The following is an 18462-nucleotide window of genomic DNA, read 5'->3' on the forward strand; positions in this document are numbered from 1 at the left end:
CATCAGAAGCAGTGTCACACTAATCATTACTGTGGAAAAGTCAGTTTTTTCCTAACATAAAGGAAGGACCATTTACATTCTCCCCAAATTTAGGGAATGGCAGTTTTAATACCTTCCAATCCGCTTATTATTCCTAGACAAGTAGGAAAAATGTTACTATAAATCTCCATCTTATCTTTAATATAACCAGGTGTTTATAGCTATGCACTTCAGGCGAGAGTTTCTGCTATTCATCTAGCACTTCTGCCTATTTAATCACATCTCATATATCCCATTCAGTCTCTTGCCTTCCTATGTGAAATTCCTTATAGCAGAATACAGTTAAAGAACGCTTGATGAACTCCCTTGCATTTTATTATAAATCACCATTGAAACACTCTTGAGAATGATTAATAGACAAAATGATACACAGCACAGGTCAGACTCAACTTCCTTCTCATATGCCTAGCTGGTTTGGGGTTTTTTTTGCTTTCTTTCTTCTTTTCCCTTCTATTCTACTCAAGTTTCTGCTACATTACTCCACAAGCAATATTGTTAACTACATGATCCTATACTAAGTATAAATCTCAGAAATAATCCTCCTTGTATTAGTCAGAGAGCTAATAATAATTAGTAAAGGACTCTTTTTCCGACACTTAGATTCCAACATCTGAGTTTAGCTGTATTAACATGCAGAATATATGCTTTTTGTTACTGCCATCTATATCCTCAGAGCTAACAGTGTGTAATGGAGACAAACCAAGACTTCCTGTGGTCACTGTAAAGAGAAAATTTAAGAATCAAGATCAGACAGAAGAGCAAGTGCTGTGAGCAGAGCATATCCCCTTCGTGCTGTTGTCTACAAGCCAATGAAGAGAAGACTTATCTAGATCTGAATAATTTTACTTGATGGGAAGTTCATAATACAGAAGTCAATTCCAAAACAAAATTAACTAAAAAAACATCCCAGCACAGTATTTTCAATTCAAATTTTAGATTTCAAATGCAAAAGCAAGCTTCTTGACATAGAATACAGTAGTATGAGTAAGTATAAGGTATTATAATCAGTAGCCTTTTGAAACAAAACTCGCAGGTCTTCTAGGCATGTTTCACTTAACATTGCATTCTTCTCACAAGCTAAAATATATATACAATACAAACCATGCATGCATGCATGCTTCACTTAAATATTTATGCATCAGTATATTGATGAACCAGAGGGCTGGATCACATGATTATAGTAAAACAGTGATTCCCAAGCTACTTTGTGCAACAGTTCCCTCCTAAATAACCTCTACTGCTCACTCTGCCCCTCATAGCCAGCCTGGGCACAACCCAATAATGTGTTTAAATGGCTTCTGGTATAGCAAAACCTCCTGAACCACAATAATCTTTTCTTTTTTTTTTTTTTTTTGTTTAGCTAGTTATGTCCTGAAATTTGGAATGCATTGTATCAAATTTATCAAAAATAAACAGGTATGTTTATTTTTTCTCACATTAAGAAACACCTATTTTAAGACAATAATATTTATTCCCCACTAAGATAAAACACTGTGATACTCATAATTAATGATTGTTCTTTAAAACATAATGCAAGTAAGCAGTACTGAATATTCACACATTCTTAAGCACAGCCTCCATTTTGATATATGCATGTTTGTTTCACTGATGCTTACACGAGTTTCCTACATCATAGTAACACTGATAGTAAATCAGTAGGAAGTTAATTTAATGAAAGAGCAGATGAATAACAGCATCTTAGGGGGTCTGAAAATTTTAAGAGGAAAAAAATTGCATAAACAAATATTTGGGTTTTTCCATAGAAGCATCATCTATTCAGGACTAGGAAGAATGGGTATGGTTTTGATACTGATACCTTAGAAGAGTGGCAGCTGATAGCCAGATTTCCCCCTTTTCAATTTAGTATACAGATCTTCTCCAGGGTAAGACCTTCAAGTACAAACACTGAAGTGCTGTTAACTAATATAACTACTTGGGAGTTACATGAGCTCCCACTAAAAGGACTGAGGTAGGACTATGTTCTACAATTACAGTTTCTAATCAAACAGCAGTTTCAAATAAAATCTATCATCACCATGTTGAACCCACTGTATTTGTAGGCTTCAATAACAAGACAGTGATGTTCTGATTATTGCCATTTAAACCAACAACATGCAGTAATAAAAATCAATCTTTTGCAAAAAAAGTAAAATAAATACCTGCAGGACTGCCAGCATTTTCTCCTTGATGCAGCTGAATACCAGCAGAATCTATAGAGTTTACTGTAACTGTCTGTAGATTTGGCAATTGAGCAGTGCTTAGACTAACTGGAGTTGATGTCAACGCACCACCTGCTGCAACTTGACCAAGAGTGAGAGTCTGCACAGGGGTCAGAGTTATTTGTTGACCAGGTGCATTCTGAATTTGCAAGTTCTGCAAGTTCTGAACTCCTTGCACTTGAAATGTCTGCCAGGTTATCTGCCCAGAAGGGGTCACTGTTTGTGCCTGAATTAAGAAAGTTCCAGGATTCAGCTGCAGTTGAAGATTCTGAAGAGCCTGTTGAGATATACTCTGACTTGCTTGAACACCGTGGATTGTCTGTTGCGCAATACCTTGTACAATCTGGGCTTGACTGGTTGGCTGCTGTGAGTCTTGCAGCTGTATGTGTTGTACAATTGGCTGTGCTGTGGAGACCTGAATATTCTGAGCCTGCGTGTCATCAGAGACTGATGTCTGGATGTAATTTCCCTGAAGATCAGAACCATGAACTTGACCACTAGTTGTGGTCAAGTCATTTGCATTTTGTTCCAATATACTTGAACTGTCTATGGTAACGGGCAATTGTGATGAAGAAGATGTTGGCACAAATAAGTCATTATCAGTGGCAGTTTCTGTAATTTCAGGAGAAACTTGCTCACCAGTCCTCTCAGAAGTATCTGAACTATCCATGGCCTGTCCAGTATTTATCAAGTGCCCATCTGCATTAATGCCTGCTGTCATGGTTTGAGAACCACTGCCAAGTCCCAGAGAATCTAGATCAACACTATTAATGGGTACAAAAGTAATATTTCCTGGCAGTCCAAGAGGGACGTTAGCAACCACTTGTGCTTGGCCAGGGTAAGATGAACCACCAATTGCGACTCCCTGAACCTGGACTTGACCAGACTGACCAGATAAGATATTCTGAATATTAGCTGAAGATGTTCCAGAGGCAATGATGGTTTGATTCGAGCCAGGAATGATCTGAATTTGACCAGTTTCTTGATTTATACTGCTATTATCAGAAGAGGCCGCAAAGCCAAGTTGAACCTGCTGACCATCCGCTGTCTGGATCTGGGGTATTACTTGGTATTGTACGTTAGACACTGTACCATTCGACGAATCTGATCCTGGTGCAACAGAAAAGATTTGTTGATTTTGCAAACTCTGGATAGGAAGGACATACTGCCCACTTGAAGTTACTGTGGCAGCACCTGGAATCTGTACTATATTACCAGCTTCATCCTTTATAGTGGTAGGAGCTGCAGACAAGACCTCCCATCTGTTTGGAGCTCCAGCTAATTGCACAGAAGCCAAATCCCCTGTCTGAATAAAAAGAAAAAAGAAAACAAAAAATTAAAAACAAATGTTGTACAGACTATGTGTTAGACCAGTCATGCAATTCAGCACTAGATATTGATACACTACTGGAAAACATGCAGTACAGCTCATATGACCATCAGCAACTGGATCAAAACTATGAAATACAGATTTTATACGGATCTAATGCCTAAGTCAGGGTAGCCAGCCTGTGGGTCATGAGCTGCGCGTTGCTCGCGAGCATGTCAAATGCAGCTCCTATGTCACGGCTGTGTCAGGTGACCAGCAGCAGGGTTATTCTGGTGGCAGGGCTGCTGGGTAATCCAAACCCCGGGCTGTGGGAAGGAGGGAGCTGGCAGGGGCTGCTGGAGTTCTCATCACCAACTTACCCTGAGACTCAGAAACACTCTTTGCCCAGCTAGGCACCTACTGCACAGAAGTAGAGGAACCACAATGAAGCCAGTGTTGCCTCTATCTCCTGAAGCTCCACTGCCTTTCAACTCTGTTTGCTATTTGTGCATGTTGTGACTCCCAGCAGTACAGGGAATGTTAAGAAGTGATGTAGTCATACAGTAGGGAAGATAGGACAACCTCATTTTGTTACACGTAACACAAAGCTCTAGTATTTATAAGCTTGTAGGACTTAGTTTTGCTAAGGAAGAAGACTTCTAGACTAACAACTTTTACACTGAAATCATATTTGGATTAGTCATATACATCAGTTAGGAGGGGGAAAAAAAAATCTATCTTCATTAAGTTGGAACAATAGAAAAGGCCAGTGTTTCAGAGTAGACCCCAGATGCTTAAAGAACCTATTATGCATTTGGTTTTTATTCAGTAAAGAAAAGGTAAATTGCACTTACCTTTCTTTACCAAAGCAAGCTTTTTCAGAATAGAGTATTAAGAATTAGATTTAACATCCTGCAATGCCCAGCACAGATTTGCATAGTCAACCACCTTGGTATTGTAAGTAACCGTCAATCTAAAAATTATGAAGTAAAGTTTCTCCTTATCTGTTTAACCATACTACAGTAAACCAATGGAATAACTTAGTATTAGCAACATGTAACTATCATGTCCTACAACCAATTCAGCTCTGTGAAACAAATCTAGTCTCTCTGGCAGAGTCCAGAGGACATAGAAAGAACAGCTCTGGTTTGTCCTTCTGCACTCATCCTGTGATCCCTCCTGGTAGGGAAGTTACCATAACATATCAAAACCTTCTGATGCTGCATTCTGACTTCCGTTAGAACAAAGCCAGGACATGCAAAATACAGCACACATCTAATTCTTCCCTAACATAGCACTGAGACCTAGCCAGTCTGAAAGAATCCTGCAGTATGCACCTGAGTGAATTTAGTCCACAGCATTAGATGGGACTTTGCTAGTTTCACATTCTTATCCTATTCCAGCCCATAACGCTACAATGTTTACATGTAAAGGAAAAATAATGTATTTAAGTCTAAGTACTTACTAGAAGTACTTACTAGAAGAAGTTTTACTGTGCTTGCCAAGCTTCATTTTCAATAAGGAAACACATATTGTGGTTTTAAATTCTTCTCAAGAACTGTAAAAATAATTGTTGTGCAAAAAACAAAAGAATGCCTTCTTCAACCCTCAAAAACCAGATCATTGACTCTTATTAAGAGTTGGTCTCAGTGATCCATGGGGATCCTTTCCAGCTCAAAATATTCTGTGGTTCATAAGTGTGATTCATAATTTTTCAGGTAATATATTAGTATATAGATTCAGCATCACCAGAACAAAACTAATTTTATGGCCTTAATGCTTCAAGGAAAAGAAACATAATAAGGAGAATAATAATTCTCTTTTATTATTTTCTTTCCCTCTTATACTGATCAACCTTTCATTTAAAAAACTTATTTAATTTTTTAGTCTTTCAAGCTTGTAACTTACAATACTAGAAGAAAAAAACATGTAATATTCCATGTCACATATCTTACCTAGAAGAAGGCAATGAGTTCTATTTTCTTCTGCTACCACATTAGCTTTATAGACTTGTGTTTAATATTGCTTAAAGTTGCTGAAACACTGCTAAGAAAGTTCATAACTACTCAATTCACAAGCATATAAATACCTAATAACTGAAAGTTTCATAAAATATCAAAAGACCTATAAAAATCAGGGATAAACATCAGTCCGAAAATACCGAAAGCAAAAATATGACTGTTATATGTTTAAAGTGTGTCATTATAAAATAAATGTATAATATAATGTGCTGATAGCTGTTAGAACAAAAGAGAAAGGAAAAGTAACATAAACCATTACAAGTCTGATATAATTTCTCACTGACTGAAAACTATGTAAAAGCAAATGTTGAAAGCTTAGGTTAAACTGGACTGATCTAATATGCAGTAACATGTCTATGTCTACTCATATGAAATATCCTCCACGGAAATACTTCAAAGGAAACCTGTCTCCTTAGTGATATGGAAATGACCTACTTTATTCTTCTCCCAAAACATATGTCGATTTCCATACTGGCATTTTCATGTTGGGCACACATCTCACGTTTTCATGATCCAGTGAAATCTTCCCTCAAAATCTGCTCTGCAATGATTTTAGCACAACAGAGCCAGTCTTTTAGTAGATGCACTTGTCAGTCCATGGAGAAGTTCAGGGCAGCCATGCATGAGGATATGAAGCTATGCTACACGTACAACATAAAATGCCTGTTATTCATATTGCTCTTTACAGCTGGCTGTATCAGACACCACCAGCTGAACCATGCGGAGGGAGGAGCAAAAAGAGGGTGAGGCTTTCAAGAAGCTATCTGGCAGCTATCAAAATTGCTAGCACTAAAGAGTATGGTAAAGAGTATTTGAGGATGATCTCTAATCTCAAATGGTCGTCATCAGCCTGCCATAACAAGATTGACTGTTATGTTCTTTCACAAAGTCTGTTGAGACAAGAAGACATTCCTTGGACTTCTTTTCCTACTAACTAAAGAGTAATAACCATTCTTTACGTCCTCAGGCAATTAAGCACTTTTGTAGGAACTCAGAAGTTCTGCCACTGATACATGAGCAGCAACATCTGCAGCCCAGTCACTTACTGAGCTTTACATTCCAAATACACCAGTTTGCTGTCTCAGCCATCCGTGAAAATTATTTAGAGAGTAGAGATAAAGCAATAGTTTCCTTATCAACTGATACTCAGGCAGCAGTTATTTGGCAGCTGTTCCTTTAAGAGAAGGCTGGACTGCTTCAATCCAAAGGCTCTGTTTCAGGAGGAAGGGACAAAGATCTGAGGAAAGTTCAGCACTACTCGGCCAAGGAGGAGAGAACAGGAAGCAACAGGGAATTCACTGGAAGCAGCATCAGGAAACAAGAAAGAGACAAGAACAGAGCAAAGACAGTAGCTGACACAAGGTGTAGGATGAATTAAAATCAAATGGTATGACCACCTGAAGAAAGGCCAAGTACCAACAAAGAGTGAAAGCTACAACCACTGTTCAGCCTGTCTTTTGATTCTTTAACATGCCTTGTATAATTTCCAGTAGCTAAAATAAAGAGATGTCTCAAGAGAGAGAAAGTCTCATCCCTGAAGAATCATGAGCCATGATAAATAAAAATCTAGTAATCATCTTGTTCAATGTATCTAGATAAAATTACAGCAACATTAAGTCAAATGTGGAAAGAGATAAGAGAAAGACAGAAGATAAAATACCTTTCAGAAGTGATCTAAACCATACTGAATGATAGAACTTCATAAAAAAATAAAATATGCTTCACTAAAGTAAAATGGAGAGGAGGAAGGCAGAGAAAGCCCCCTGTAAGAGCTGGTATCTGTTGCAGACACCTGCATCTCAACAAGTCAAACAGGCACATGTCATTAGCCATCAGTCAAAAGTCTACCATTTATCTGTGCTGGTGGACTGCTTTTCACTGCACTTTTCAGAAAGTCACTTTTGCCCCATTTAGCCCTGGAGCAAAAGCATCAGCCAAACAACCAGAGGTGGAAAGATAATGAGTCATGAGCTCCTTAACATTCAAAAATCACACACCTAATGAAGAAGATTGGACACTGCCTCATGCAAATTGTTGTTTTATGAAAGAGTAAGGGTTCTAATGCATGTGTTTAATAATACCATGTGTTTACCAAGCTACAGTAAACGATCTGTGCATTCTTAGGTCATTACAAATACAAGATAAAATGCACTTGCTTCAACTCTTTCATTAAAGTATGAGCTAATACATTCTATCTTGTATTTGCCATAGGTTAAAAACATGTTCAACATCGGTTACTGTGGTTCAGCTGACACAAAGCTGTTTGTTAAGATAAATTAATTCTGTTGCATGTTTGAGCCCTCTGCCAATGAAGCCACTCAATTTAGAGAAATACTTCTGCCCAAATCAAATGTTTGGAAAACCAAAGAACATTTTGGGGAAAAAATGTATTATCTGAGGCTGCTTAAAATCTTATTTTAAAAGAAACTCCAATCTGGTAAAATATATCTAACTGTATCTCAGTTAAAGAATATCTACATCTTTTTGCTTGACATGGACAACTAGAGCCAAAACTTCAACAGTTTGTTATCAATCAGCAGAAGTTCAGCACTTTTCCAAATTAAGACAATACAATATCCCTGACCTTAGTAGAAACAAGGAAGCTGAAGTAATAAGAAATGAGACATGGCAACAAGGAGACATTTTTAACTAGATCACAAGCAACTCTTTTGTTTATTAATTATTAAATCTATATATACATACGAATCTTAATGTAACTACATGCCAAACTAGCATTCTATGGAATGGTTTGTTTTCTTCCTGCTTTCAACTCAGGTGCTGAAGGGTCTATCAAATCATCAAGAGAACAAGAAAGAGGACCTGCGATCAGTCAGCTTGATCTTTGGGGAGGCAATGACACAAATAAAATTGAAAATAACCTTGAAAAAATTAACCTTCAAATAATCTTGAGGGGAAAAAACAAATGTAGTGTTCAGAAGTAGTCAGCCTACACTTAGGAAGGGGAAATAATGCTGAAATAACTAACCTCACAATGCCCTATGATGAGAAAACTAGCTGGGTTAGTAGATGGGGTTAGGCAAGACATATTCTTTATCACTGCATTAGTCAGGCTTTTGACTCTGTCCCCCATAATATAAGAAAAAGCCTCTTTTTTATATCATATGGGTTATCAAACACTGGAACATGCTGCCCAGAAAGATCATGAAGTCTCCAGCCTTGGAGGTATTCAAACCCACTGGGCACAGCTCTGAACAACTTCCTCTCACTGACTACTTTGAGCACAGAGGGGCAGACCACGCATTCTCCAGACATCCTTACCAGCCTCAACTTTCTATGAAATCTTAGACTTCTTGCTAATGTTTAATATTAGAGAACTTTTTTGTCTATGCAATTTTTAAATATGGAAATGTTTTAAATCATAAATTTTCTTGCTTTCTCCAAAACAATTAGGAGAAATAAACCAAAAAATTTTAAGAACATCCCTAAAGCACCTTCCAAAAGAACTTCAACATTTGGTTCTCATCCAGTATTAGAAAGACATAATTGGAATACAAAAACTAAAGAACATTTTAAAAGGTGAGCTTCTTGACAGCAGCAGGAAAAATACACTGTCAGCCATCACATTCTATTGAAACTTCTTTGTTTTGCAAAAGTAGAGAACAGAGGGAAGCAAGACAATTCCAGGCTTTTCTATAATGGCTGAACACGTTCTGGTGCATCTGTTCACATCTGGAAACCTAGCATCAGGAAGCTATCTTATAACCCACAAAATCAAAAATGGATGTCAGAATAATTCTGAACTTCCTCAAAATGACCATATAGGCCAGAAAACCAAGTAGCATGGTTAACTCTGACACACACGGCTTTCAGACATATTTTTGCCTAGTGGAAAACATTAAATTTAAAATGCCTTCCTCTTTCTCCATCCTGTCAGCATTATTCCTATTTCCCCCTAAACTGAGTTTGAATTACGTGCATCTCAGATGGTTAATCTTCTGAGGTATAAACCAACTAGAATTCCAGACTTCCGTTAAGTTCTGTGAAGCACTGATACTCAATTCTAAGGCTCAAGATATGCCAAAGCAGTCTTAAAACACCCCAACCTTTATGTGTACAAGATACACAGAAATGCTTTGCCTCCAGCAGAGAAATTATACTCATATTCCCCACATATGCTAATTATTAGCCCATCCAAATGTTTTCCATATCTTGTTGGTAAGCAACAACACAAACAAATAAGATAAATAATTCCTCTCAGCCTTGTTTTTTTTCTTAAAGACTAGCGAATCAGTGCAGCCCACTTCACACAAGATGCAGCTACACACCTCAGCTGGGGCAGCCATCGCTGACAGCTCCCATTCTTTGGCAGCTGTCAGAGCCAACAGTTTCCCAGCCAGCCTGCCACTCTTCCCAATTCGCCCGCCTTCCAGACCTCCCACACACCCTCCCATCAGTCTTGCACCCTATCCTCACCTATCCAGTCCCACCCACAAAACCATAAGAATGGCCCTTGGGAGCATGAGAGTTCCAAGACAGCCTTTAGCTTTGCATTACAATGAAGTAAGAGAACATAATCAACTGGTTATCATCTCAGCTTTGTAGCTTCTTAAACAATCATCTGATCATGCTGCAACCATACAGCTGACCATCAAGGCTCTGCTTGACCTAAATATGTCTGCTCTTTTGTTTCCTCCCTTATGCATCGCTTTACCATCTTCTACTTTGCTTCTCATTTTCACCTCTCATTTTCATTTTGCAGATGTTTAAACTGGAATGAAACTAGAGTATTTATAAGTAAATGAAAAAGAATCCTAAATATGAAATCTTGAAGTGGAATTATTAGTCAAAGATAAAGAGTGAAAAAGCAAGACCCAAACTAAAACTTCTCAGGTTTTTAACTCCTAAGACAGAGAAAGACATCCTGAGAGGCCAAAACATGAGTCGTCTTTCTAGGTCAGGCAGTAGCACACAGCATCCCAGCAAGGCTTTCACACAAACCAGCAGGCAGCAATATTCAAGACAAAGTTCCCATGGCAAGTGTTTGAGCCAACCATGGATGTAGCAGTATGGCAACCAAGGAAAAGATGCTCAGGTAAGCAAGCCACAAACTCAAGGCCATCTACATTAGTATCAAACACCATCAGGCAACATACTGGTGTTGGTTGATCATTAGGCAGAGTAAATCACAGTGTCAAAGCCGAAAGACTGCAATTTTCATCAATGCACAAAGACAAGATCAGCAGCAATGCCTGCTAGTGCCTCTCATCAAAAAAGAAATACAGTTCCAACCAGAATCTTCAGCCAAACTGAAAACCTTGCCGTCTAAAGACAACCTGCCAGGTCACTGACAGGATGGAAAGGAGAAGAGGGTTGAGTTTAGTTCTGTCAATTGCCTTCTTCATTTGCTTTTTATTACTAGCAGCTGCCATTTTCGTTAGTCTTTTTATTTCCTCACTAATCCTTTCAGGGGTGTTACAGCAATGTCCACTCAAACAGTATGCCTGGACTCAGATACCGATACAGAATCATAGGATAATTTCAGCTGGAAACGACCTCTGAAGGTCACCTGGTCCAACCCCTGGGCTCAAAGCAGGGCCAGCTAGATCGTTACAAACACAATCACATTTGCTCCAGCTCTTCCCCAAATCCCAGACACGCAATATTCCCTGCGTTCCTATGGGAGTTTTGCTGTTGCTTTTAAATCATACTGCTGGTCTCTTGGGGAGCAGCTGCAGCACACCATTTCAGCCAGGAAAGCAGTATGCTAGCCCAGCATGCTGGCTCCAGCCCTGCCAGTTCCTACCAAGCAAATGTCAGTAAAACAGTAACAAAACAACCCTGAAACAACAGCATCGCTATCCACTGACGTGCAGGCTCTTCAAGCACTTCTAAGAGGAAATACCTAGATTGACTTCTCCTATCCATTTGTGTGGATTGAGAGTTCTACCAGATGTTCAGCAGTCAGAACTGCAGTCCAGGTATAGAATATAACAAGGGAAGAGCTGCCCTCCTACTGCTACATTAGGCACCATCAGCCATGCACAGGTCTCAAACTGCTTGAGCTTTTACCCCTGGGAAAGACATGAGCATCACAAACTGCAGAAAGATTTCATTTTCCATACGACTTATGAGGTACCTACAATGTAAGACTTTTTAGCTTCTTTCTTCTTCAACCCTCCAATATGATAAACACAGAGAACCAGGAAAAAAAAAAGACTCTTTATTGCACTAAATCTCTTTCATTCTTCTGTTTTTCACAAGGAATGTATTTCAGGGCCTTTAGTCCCTCCCCTCTCTTTATTAAGGTCATGTTAATTAACTCCAGTGTCTAGTTCAGCTACTGTTAGGTATCTCCTTCAATTTATATTTAGTTTCCACCCAAAATATTCTGAATCATTCAAGAGTTAGGTTGTAGGAGTGTAAAAATTACCAGAATGCTATAACCTAACTCACAGAAGCTATGTAGGAAGGGCCTATCTGCATGTATGGAAAGTAGTGAGTGAGCTTATATTCACCTTAGGGTTTTAACTAAGATTTTGGCTTCTATTGAAAAGCCTCTTAAACATTAACACAGCAACATATTAACTTAATAGGAGTAAAGAAGTACCACATCAAAACTGTTTTGCCCATTTTGAACTGCCAGGAACCATTTGTCCTGCACCAGCATTCTAGTATGCTGTCAGACCTACTGCTCATCCTAATCAACCAATCAATCCATCCCCAGGATGCACAATTCCAGCTGTACAATGAGAACAACCTTAGAGGTGGATATAAGAAAGCAAGCAATCATTTAAGCATCATCTGTTTTTCAGTATGTTTATGCTCTTCAGCACTGTATGCATCCAGTACTATGAAACAAATCTTAGAGCTATCAGGCACTTTAAAACATCCAGAAAGATTTTTTAAAACATGCTGCTTGAGCAAATAAATAGGTTCGGCAGAAAGGATGCTTGAAAAGGGTCGGAATCTTAGTGTATTTTCAAGCTCTGTCATTAGTCTACAGCCTGCTGTATGACCTCAGACAGCTATTTTGCTTCAGCTTCCCTTTATGTAAAGTAAGCTGTAATGTACAGATTAAAACTATTTTCAAGTTTACCAAGTATTCAGAAACTTCTATCGCTAACACTTTGACATTTGCTAAAAGCTTGACAAAGCCACTTCATCCACCAGTACAGTGCTCTGCAGTTTTTCTTCCTATTTGCAAAATCCTAACACCATACAATGCTGTTGTACAGCAACTTTAAAACACAAGACTTGCTTTAAAAGAAAAATGCATATTTTTTTCTAATTTTAAAGATGCTTTTGTAAAAAAAGAATTAGAGGTAATATGTGAAATTTTCCAAGGACCAAGGCCAAAAAATTACATCATGTTATCTTAGAAGATATTTTGGAACTCTCTCTTAATATACGAATATTTTTAGGTATCAGTTATTTAAAAATGCACAATCGCTTTGAATTTTATGAGCATGTGTCAACACGAGATTTAGCTACACCAATTAAGGAACATGAGTTTTCACTAGGATTTTGTTATGGGGATTGTTAAAATAGCTTTGGCAAGAATATGTTTCTAGTCTGCAAGATCCACCTCATCACACCAGGTCCCGAGGTCATCAAGGCTCCTTTCAGAGGACACGGCGCATGAGAGATAAGGACAGAAAATGCTACAAGGAACCGCATGATAACTCTCCTTAGAAAAACAGCGCGATACAGGAAGCAGCTTTCCACCACCGCGTTCGCTTCTAAACAGCCATTTTACTTCACTACATCCTTCCCTACAGCCAGCCTTCATTTTGTGTTCCTGCCTGGCTGCGCGGTTCCAGGCTGACAGCCTAGCGAGGATACCGGGGGCGCGCTCAGGTGGAGGTGAGATGCCTCCCAGCCTCTCCGGGTTCCGAGCGAGCCGTTCCGGTGCCAGTGTCGGGGGAGGAAGGCTTCCCGCCTCCCCCCGTTTTTGAAAGTAAATGAAGGCGCCGCTCCCAATGGCGGGGGAGGGGGGAGCTTGGCTCCCTCCTCCTCCCGGGAGCCCGGCTCCTCCTGGAGAGGCAGGGGAGCCCGGGGACCCCTCTCCTGGCAGGTCGGCCCTGCTATCGTCCCTCCCCCCGGGCGGGCAGTGCCGTGTGTCCCGTCCCTCCCCCCGGGCGGGCGGGCTGGCTGTGCTGTCTCTCCCCCCGGCAGGCCGTGCGAGAGCGGCGGGGCGGGCACTCACCGCTCCGGCAGAGTGAGAGGCAGCGGCGGCGGCCTCATCCTCCTCCGGCGACGGCGGGCCGATCTTGCTGCAGGTGGCCGCCAGCAGAGCAAGCGGTGACGGCTGCGCGTCCTACCCACAATGGGCGGGTTCAGGGAGAGAAGGGGGGTGGCGGTTAGTGCGGGACAGCGACCGGGCTCCTCGCAGGCGCGCACACAGGAAGCGGCGGCGGCGGCACCGGCTCCGCACCCGCTCACAACGTGTCACCCGGGGGAGGGGGGGAAGGGGCCCCGCCGGGCCTGCGCTCACCTGGGGGGCGGCCGCCCCGGCGGAGGCCGAGGCGGCGCCGTTGCCGTGCTGGAGATATTCGCTGTGGCTGCTGCTGTCCACGTCTAAGGCAGCCATTTCCTCTTGTTTCACGGGCTTCTCGGGAGCTGCGGGCACAGCGGGGAGGGGGAGGGGAGAGTCACTGACGGGAGCGATCACCCCCCTCCCTCCCTCTCTCTCCCTCCCTCCCTTCCTCCCTCCCTCCCTCTCCCCCCCCTAACCCCAGCGCTCCCCCCGCCCTCCCGCACGGAGCCCTCCTCCTCCTCCTCCTCCTCCTCCCCGTGCTGCTGCCCCTGCCCCTCTTCTCCCTCCTCCCCCTGCTCCTCCTGCTGCTGCTCTCAGTGCCGCTCTCGCCTCGCTCGCACACGGACGCTCCGGGGCCGGAGCGGGGACGCGCAGGGCCGGAGCAGGAGCGGGGAGCCCCCGGGGCGGCTCGGTCGGTGCGTACGTACCGGTCATGGTGTGAGTGCGAGCGGCCGGCTGGCTGGCTGGCTGGCTGGGCGGGAGGCAGGCAGGCAGGCTGGCTCGCACACAGGCCCTGCTGGCTGGGGCTAGGCGGCTGCCGCCGGGGACATGCTTATTGTGCTCACGGCGGGCTGAAGCGGCGGCGGCGGCCCGAGCCTACTCCGGGTTTTTTTTCCTATTTTGATTGACGGTGCGGGAAAGCCGAAAGGTGGGGCTTGCCGCGGGAGAGGGGGCCCGGCCGACACCGCCGCCCGCCCGCCCGCCTGCCAGCCCGGAACTCCCGCCCACGCCCGCGCGCGCGCGCTCTCATTGGCTGCGCCGCGCCGCCGCCGCCGCTCGCACGGGCCGCCCGGGCTGCCAGTCACCCGCCGGGGGCGGGGGGGCGCCCCATGCCGGGGCGGCTTCCTGTTTGCCAGGGCTAGTGCGGGGAACAATGAGCGGGACCCGCCGGGAGGCCGCGGCCCGCGCCGGCCAGAGACGCGCCGTCCCGGGAGGCGGCACCGCCGGCGCGCTCCCCTGACTCCTCGGGGCCCGACCGCCCGCAGGGGTCGGCGCGTAGGCACGGCTGCGCGGCGGTGGCGCTATGCCTCCAGCCCCCCTCCCGCCGCGCCCCCGCCGCTGTTGTGCCCGGGGGGCGCCGGGCCAGGGCTGCGCTCTTTCGAAGTCTCCCCGCCGAGGCTGTCACTCACGGCCGGCGACAGCCGCGGCGGCCGGGCAGCGCCCGGCCGACGGACAGCGCCGCCGCGCTTTGTCCCTCCGGCGCTAAGATGTCGGTGCGGCGGCGGCCCCAGGGGAGCCGGTCGGCCCGGGCGGGCGCTGCCGCTGGCCGCCCCCCTGCGGGACCGGCCGCCCGGGTCAGCGCCGGGAGCAGCGCCCGCCCCAGCGGAGCGACCCCGCCGTGCCGCCGTTGCATAAGCGCTGTGGCGGGCTCGCAGCTGCCTGAGCCGGGCGGGCGAGCCGAAAACCTCCACTGTTTCTAAGGCAGAACAAAACCCGTCCCGGAGACGGCCGCGAGCTCGACTTTAACGCGACACGTCCTCCGAGCGGGAGTACCTGCCGTGAGCTGGACACCCCCGCCTTGGCACGGAGCTAGCATTTGTACCCGCTGGCTTTATTTTCATCGTGTTAAGGAGAATTAATAAGATTCCCCTCAACGTCAGTTTGCTGGTCTGTGTCTCGCGTTACGCAACACAAAGGAAACTGGGAGCTCTCGGATTGTTAAACTAAGACAGGAAATATATATAAAACGTTACATAAGTATATGATGATACAGGAATGATTATTAGTGGGGCCTGTTTCTCTGTAACACCACTTAGCTTGTGAAGGGTTCCTGTGAAGGGGAACAATTTGGACTTGGCCTTCTGTCACATCTGAGCGCATGTGCAGGGTCATAGGACAGTGTGTAGCTTTAGGCACTGATTTTGACCCTTAGCTAGCAAATTCTCCCAAAGAATTACTTTTTCATGGTTACCCTTAGTGTGGTGTTCCACGGAGTCTGAATGAGGCCAAAATCCTCAAAGCTACTTTCCTGTTACAATCTTTAATGTAATTGAACTGAGGATTAACTGGGAGATAGTGTGAGCACAGTCTCATATGTCCACAGTTGGGCTGAGTGTGTGGAGTCCCAGGTTCCTGAGATAAACTCATGGCCAAGTTAGTAACTAGGAAACCCAGAAATACGGTCAGGATTTTCAACAGCCTCTCTGAGCAGAGAATAAATAGTGCTTTTTAATCAGTCCCAGCACTATGACCTTGCAGTAACTGCCCATGCTTAACTTAGAAACTATTACAGAACAGGATAAAACACACTCAGAAAATGTGAATTTAATATCAGGAAGTTATGATGGATGAAGATAGTTCTTACTGTGTGATGTTTAGTCTTTCTTCTAACCAACTTACGTGTGCTGGTATGTTGAGAGTACCTTCAGGTGACTTAATAGTAAGTTGTAAATTAATCCCCAATCTTTTTGTCACAATTCATTTTTGCCAAGGTAGTTAAAAAAAAGCCAACCAAACCCTTCTGTTTCTTAAATGTCTGTATTTATTTACATAGTCTCTTGTAATTCTACTTTAGAATTAGTTGTTAGCAAGGTAGAGAACACAGCCACAAAGAAGCAGGTTTTTTGCAATTTGTATTTTTTATTTTAATAAGCAACAGTTGTAACTAGGAAGAGAAGTCAGTGTTCTTTAAAAATGTGTCAGAAATAATTTTTAGCCAGTGAAAGCTAATACACACAACCTTTAAAAATCCATCAGTGTACATACATAAGGACATTTCTGGAAGAAAATGAAGATGCAAAATTGCCCGACTATTGCAGTATTTAAAAAAAAAGACTTCTACAGCTAGTATAGAACTTGGAGTTTGTTTGGCAATATCAGAAGTTGCTAGTGAAACGTGTGAGAGTCTGTCACCCTGGAACCAGAACTATTACTGATTACTTTAAACTTTCAGTAACTGAGCTGTTCATTTAAAGACTGATGTAAAAGAGAAATAATTTCTGTTGAGATGCTGTGACAGGGAAAATTATATTGAAAAACTGGCCCTTGCTATTTAGCAGGGTTTTGCCAAATACTATTAATGACATTTTTCTTTAGGAAGATTATGTTGTCTAGGGCTCAATCTAAGTATGAAAGTTGTTCTTTCTTCTGCACTGGGTGGGTGCATGTTGAGAGCTGTCTGACGTAAGGAGGATATTGTCAATATAGTTTTCCTACATGGATCTTATTGCAGGCTTGGGACATAACTGCAGTGCTTTAAGACAGAAAGATTTGAAATACCTGTAGTGGGATTGAGTTTATGTATAAAAGAGTTTTCCAGTGCAATAAAACTCAGATGTAATCAGGCTTAACGCTAGCAGAAGACCATCTTTTCCTAGTCTCCTGCTTCTAGGCAGGTCCTGGGATGAATTCTCGATCAGTTTGCTGAAAATGGTGTGTTGTAATTTGAGCTGTGTATATACAGAGAAAGTAATACTGCTCTACAAATAATAAGAATACTTCTACCAGGTACCAAAATGCAGCAATTTCAGTGTTGAGATGCAGCCTTTGGGGTAAGTAGCAAAAGAATATGGAAGAAGAAACCATGTCTACCAGCTTCTGATGAAACTTGTTTTGACAGATGAAACAAGATGCAACTTGGAAAGAACACTAAAATTTGATACCAACCATGTATTTCAGTTGTAAGCTCAATGCTGTATTTGTCCACTGTAACTTATATCTCATATCTCACTGGTTTAAGTCTTGGTGCTCAGTCTCAATGTCAGTTAGTACAAATTCAGAAGAAAGTGCACTGTCTTAACACAACTTCCATCCAGCACAGTGTCTGCTATACCTGGAAGTAGCTTTTCTATTTCTATAGTCCTTCGAAATTTCTGAGCTGTGACATGTTATTTCTGTCTTTAGTGGTCCCTGCTGTGAGTAGCCCTGCATTTAGAACACTAAAATTTGATACCAACCATGTATTTCAGTTGTAAGCTCAATGCTGTATTTGTCCACTGTAACTTATATCTCATATCTCACTGGTTTAAGTCTTGGTGCTCAGTCTCAATGTCAGTTAGTACAAATTCAGAAGAAAGTGCACTGTCTTAACACAACTTCCATCCAGCACAGTGTCTGCTATACCTGGAAGTAGCTTTTCTATTTCTATAGTCCTTCGAAATTTCTGAGCTGTGACATGTTATTTCTGTCTTTAGTGGTCCCTGCTGTGAGTAGCCCTGCATTTCTTTAAAGAATTCTATTATTGAATGTTTGTGGGTATGTGGTCCAGTTCAGTTTTCACAGCTGTGGTACTCCACTCCTCTGTTGAGTGGTGGTTTAACCATGCTGAAGCCTAGAATGCGACTGGACAAGACGGACAGGAATGCATTCTGCTGTGACAGAATGTAACACCAGGAAAACTCAGGCTCACTTTAGTTTGAAAGGCTGCATCTCAAATGT

The 18462-nt window shown here is 42.9% G+C and overlaps 1 protein-coding gene across 2 annotated transcripts in view; it reads right to left on the bottom strand.

Moving 5' to 3' along the window:
* The window catches only part of SP3 (Sp3 transcription factor), a 35234-nt gene extending 19976 nt beyond the window's left edge, over nt 1-15258 (bottom strand). Inside the window, exons 1-5 of one of the 2 annotated variants that reach the window (XM_068195907.1) lie at nt 14514-15258; nt 14044-14168; nt 13756-13866; nt 3474-3564; nt 2199-3368 (exon numbers count right to left, since the gene is read on the bottom strand). In XM_068195907.1, the coding sequence (XP_068052008.1) occupies nt 2199-3368; nt 3474-3564; nt 13756-13866; nt 14044-14168; nt 14514-14520 (1504 nt within the window). In that variant the 5' untranslated portion in view covers nt 14521-15258. Of the gene's footprint in view, nt 1-2198; nt 3565-13755; nt 13867-14043; nt 14169-14513 lie in introns of both variants that reach the window. The other variant, XM_068195906.1, reaches the window with a different exon arrangement.
* Between the last annotated feature and the right edge of the window lie 3204 nt (nt 15259-18462).

The sequence above is a fragment of the Anomalospiza imberbis genome, chromosome 7 (assembly GCF_031753505.1).
Source record: "Anomalospiza imberbis isolate Cuckoo-Finch-1a 21T00152 chromosome 7, ASM3175350v1, whole genome shotgun sequence".
Classification (NCBI taxonomy): Eukaryota; Metazoa; Chordata; class Aves; order Passeriformes; family Viduidae; genus Anomalospiza; species Anomalospiza imberbis.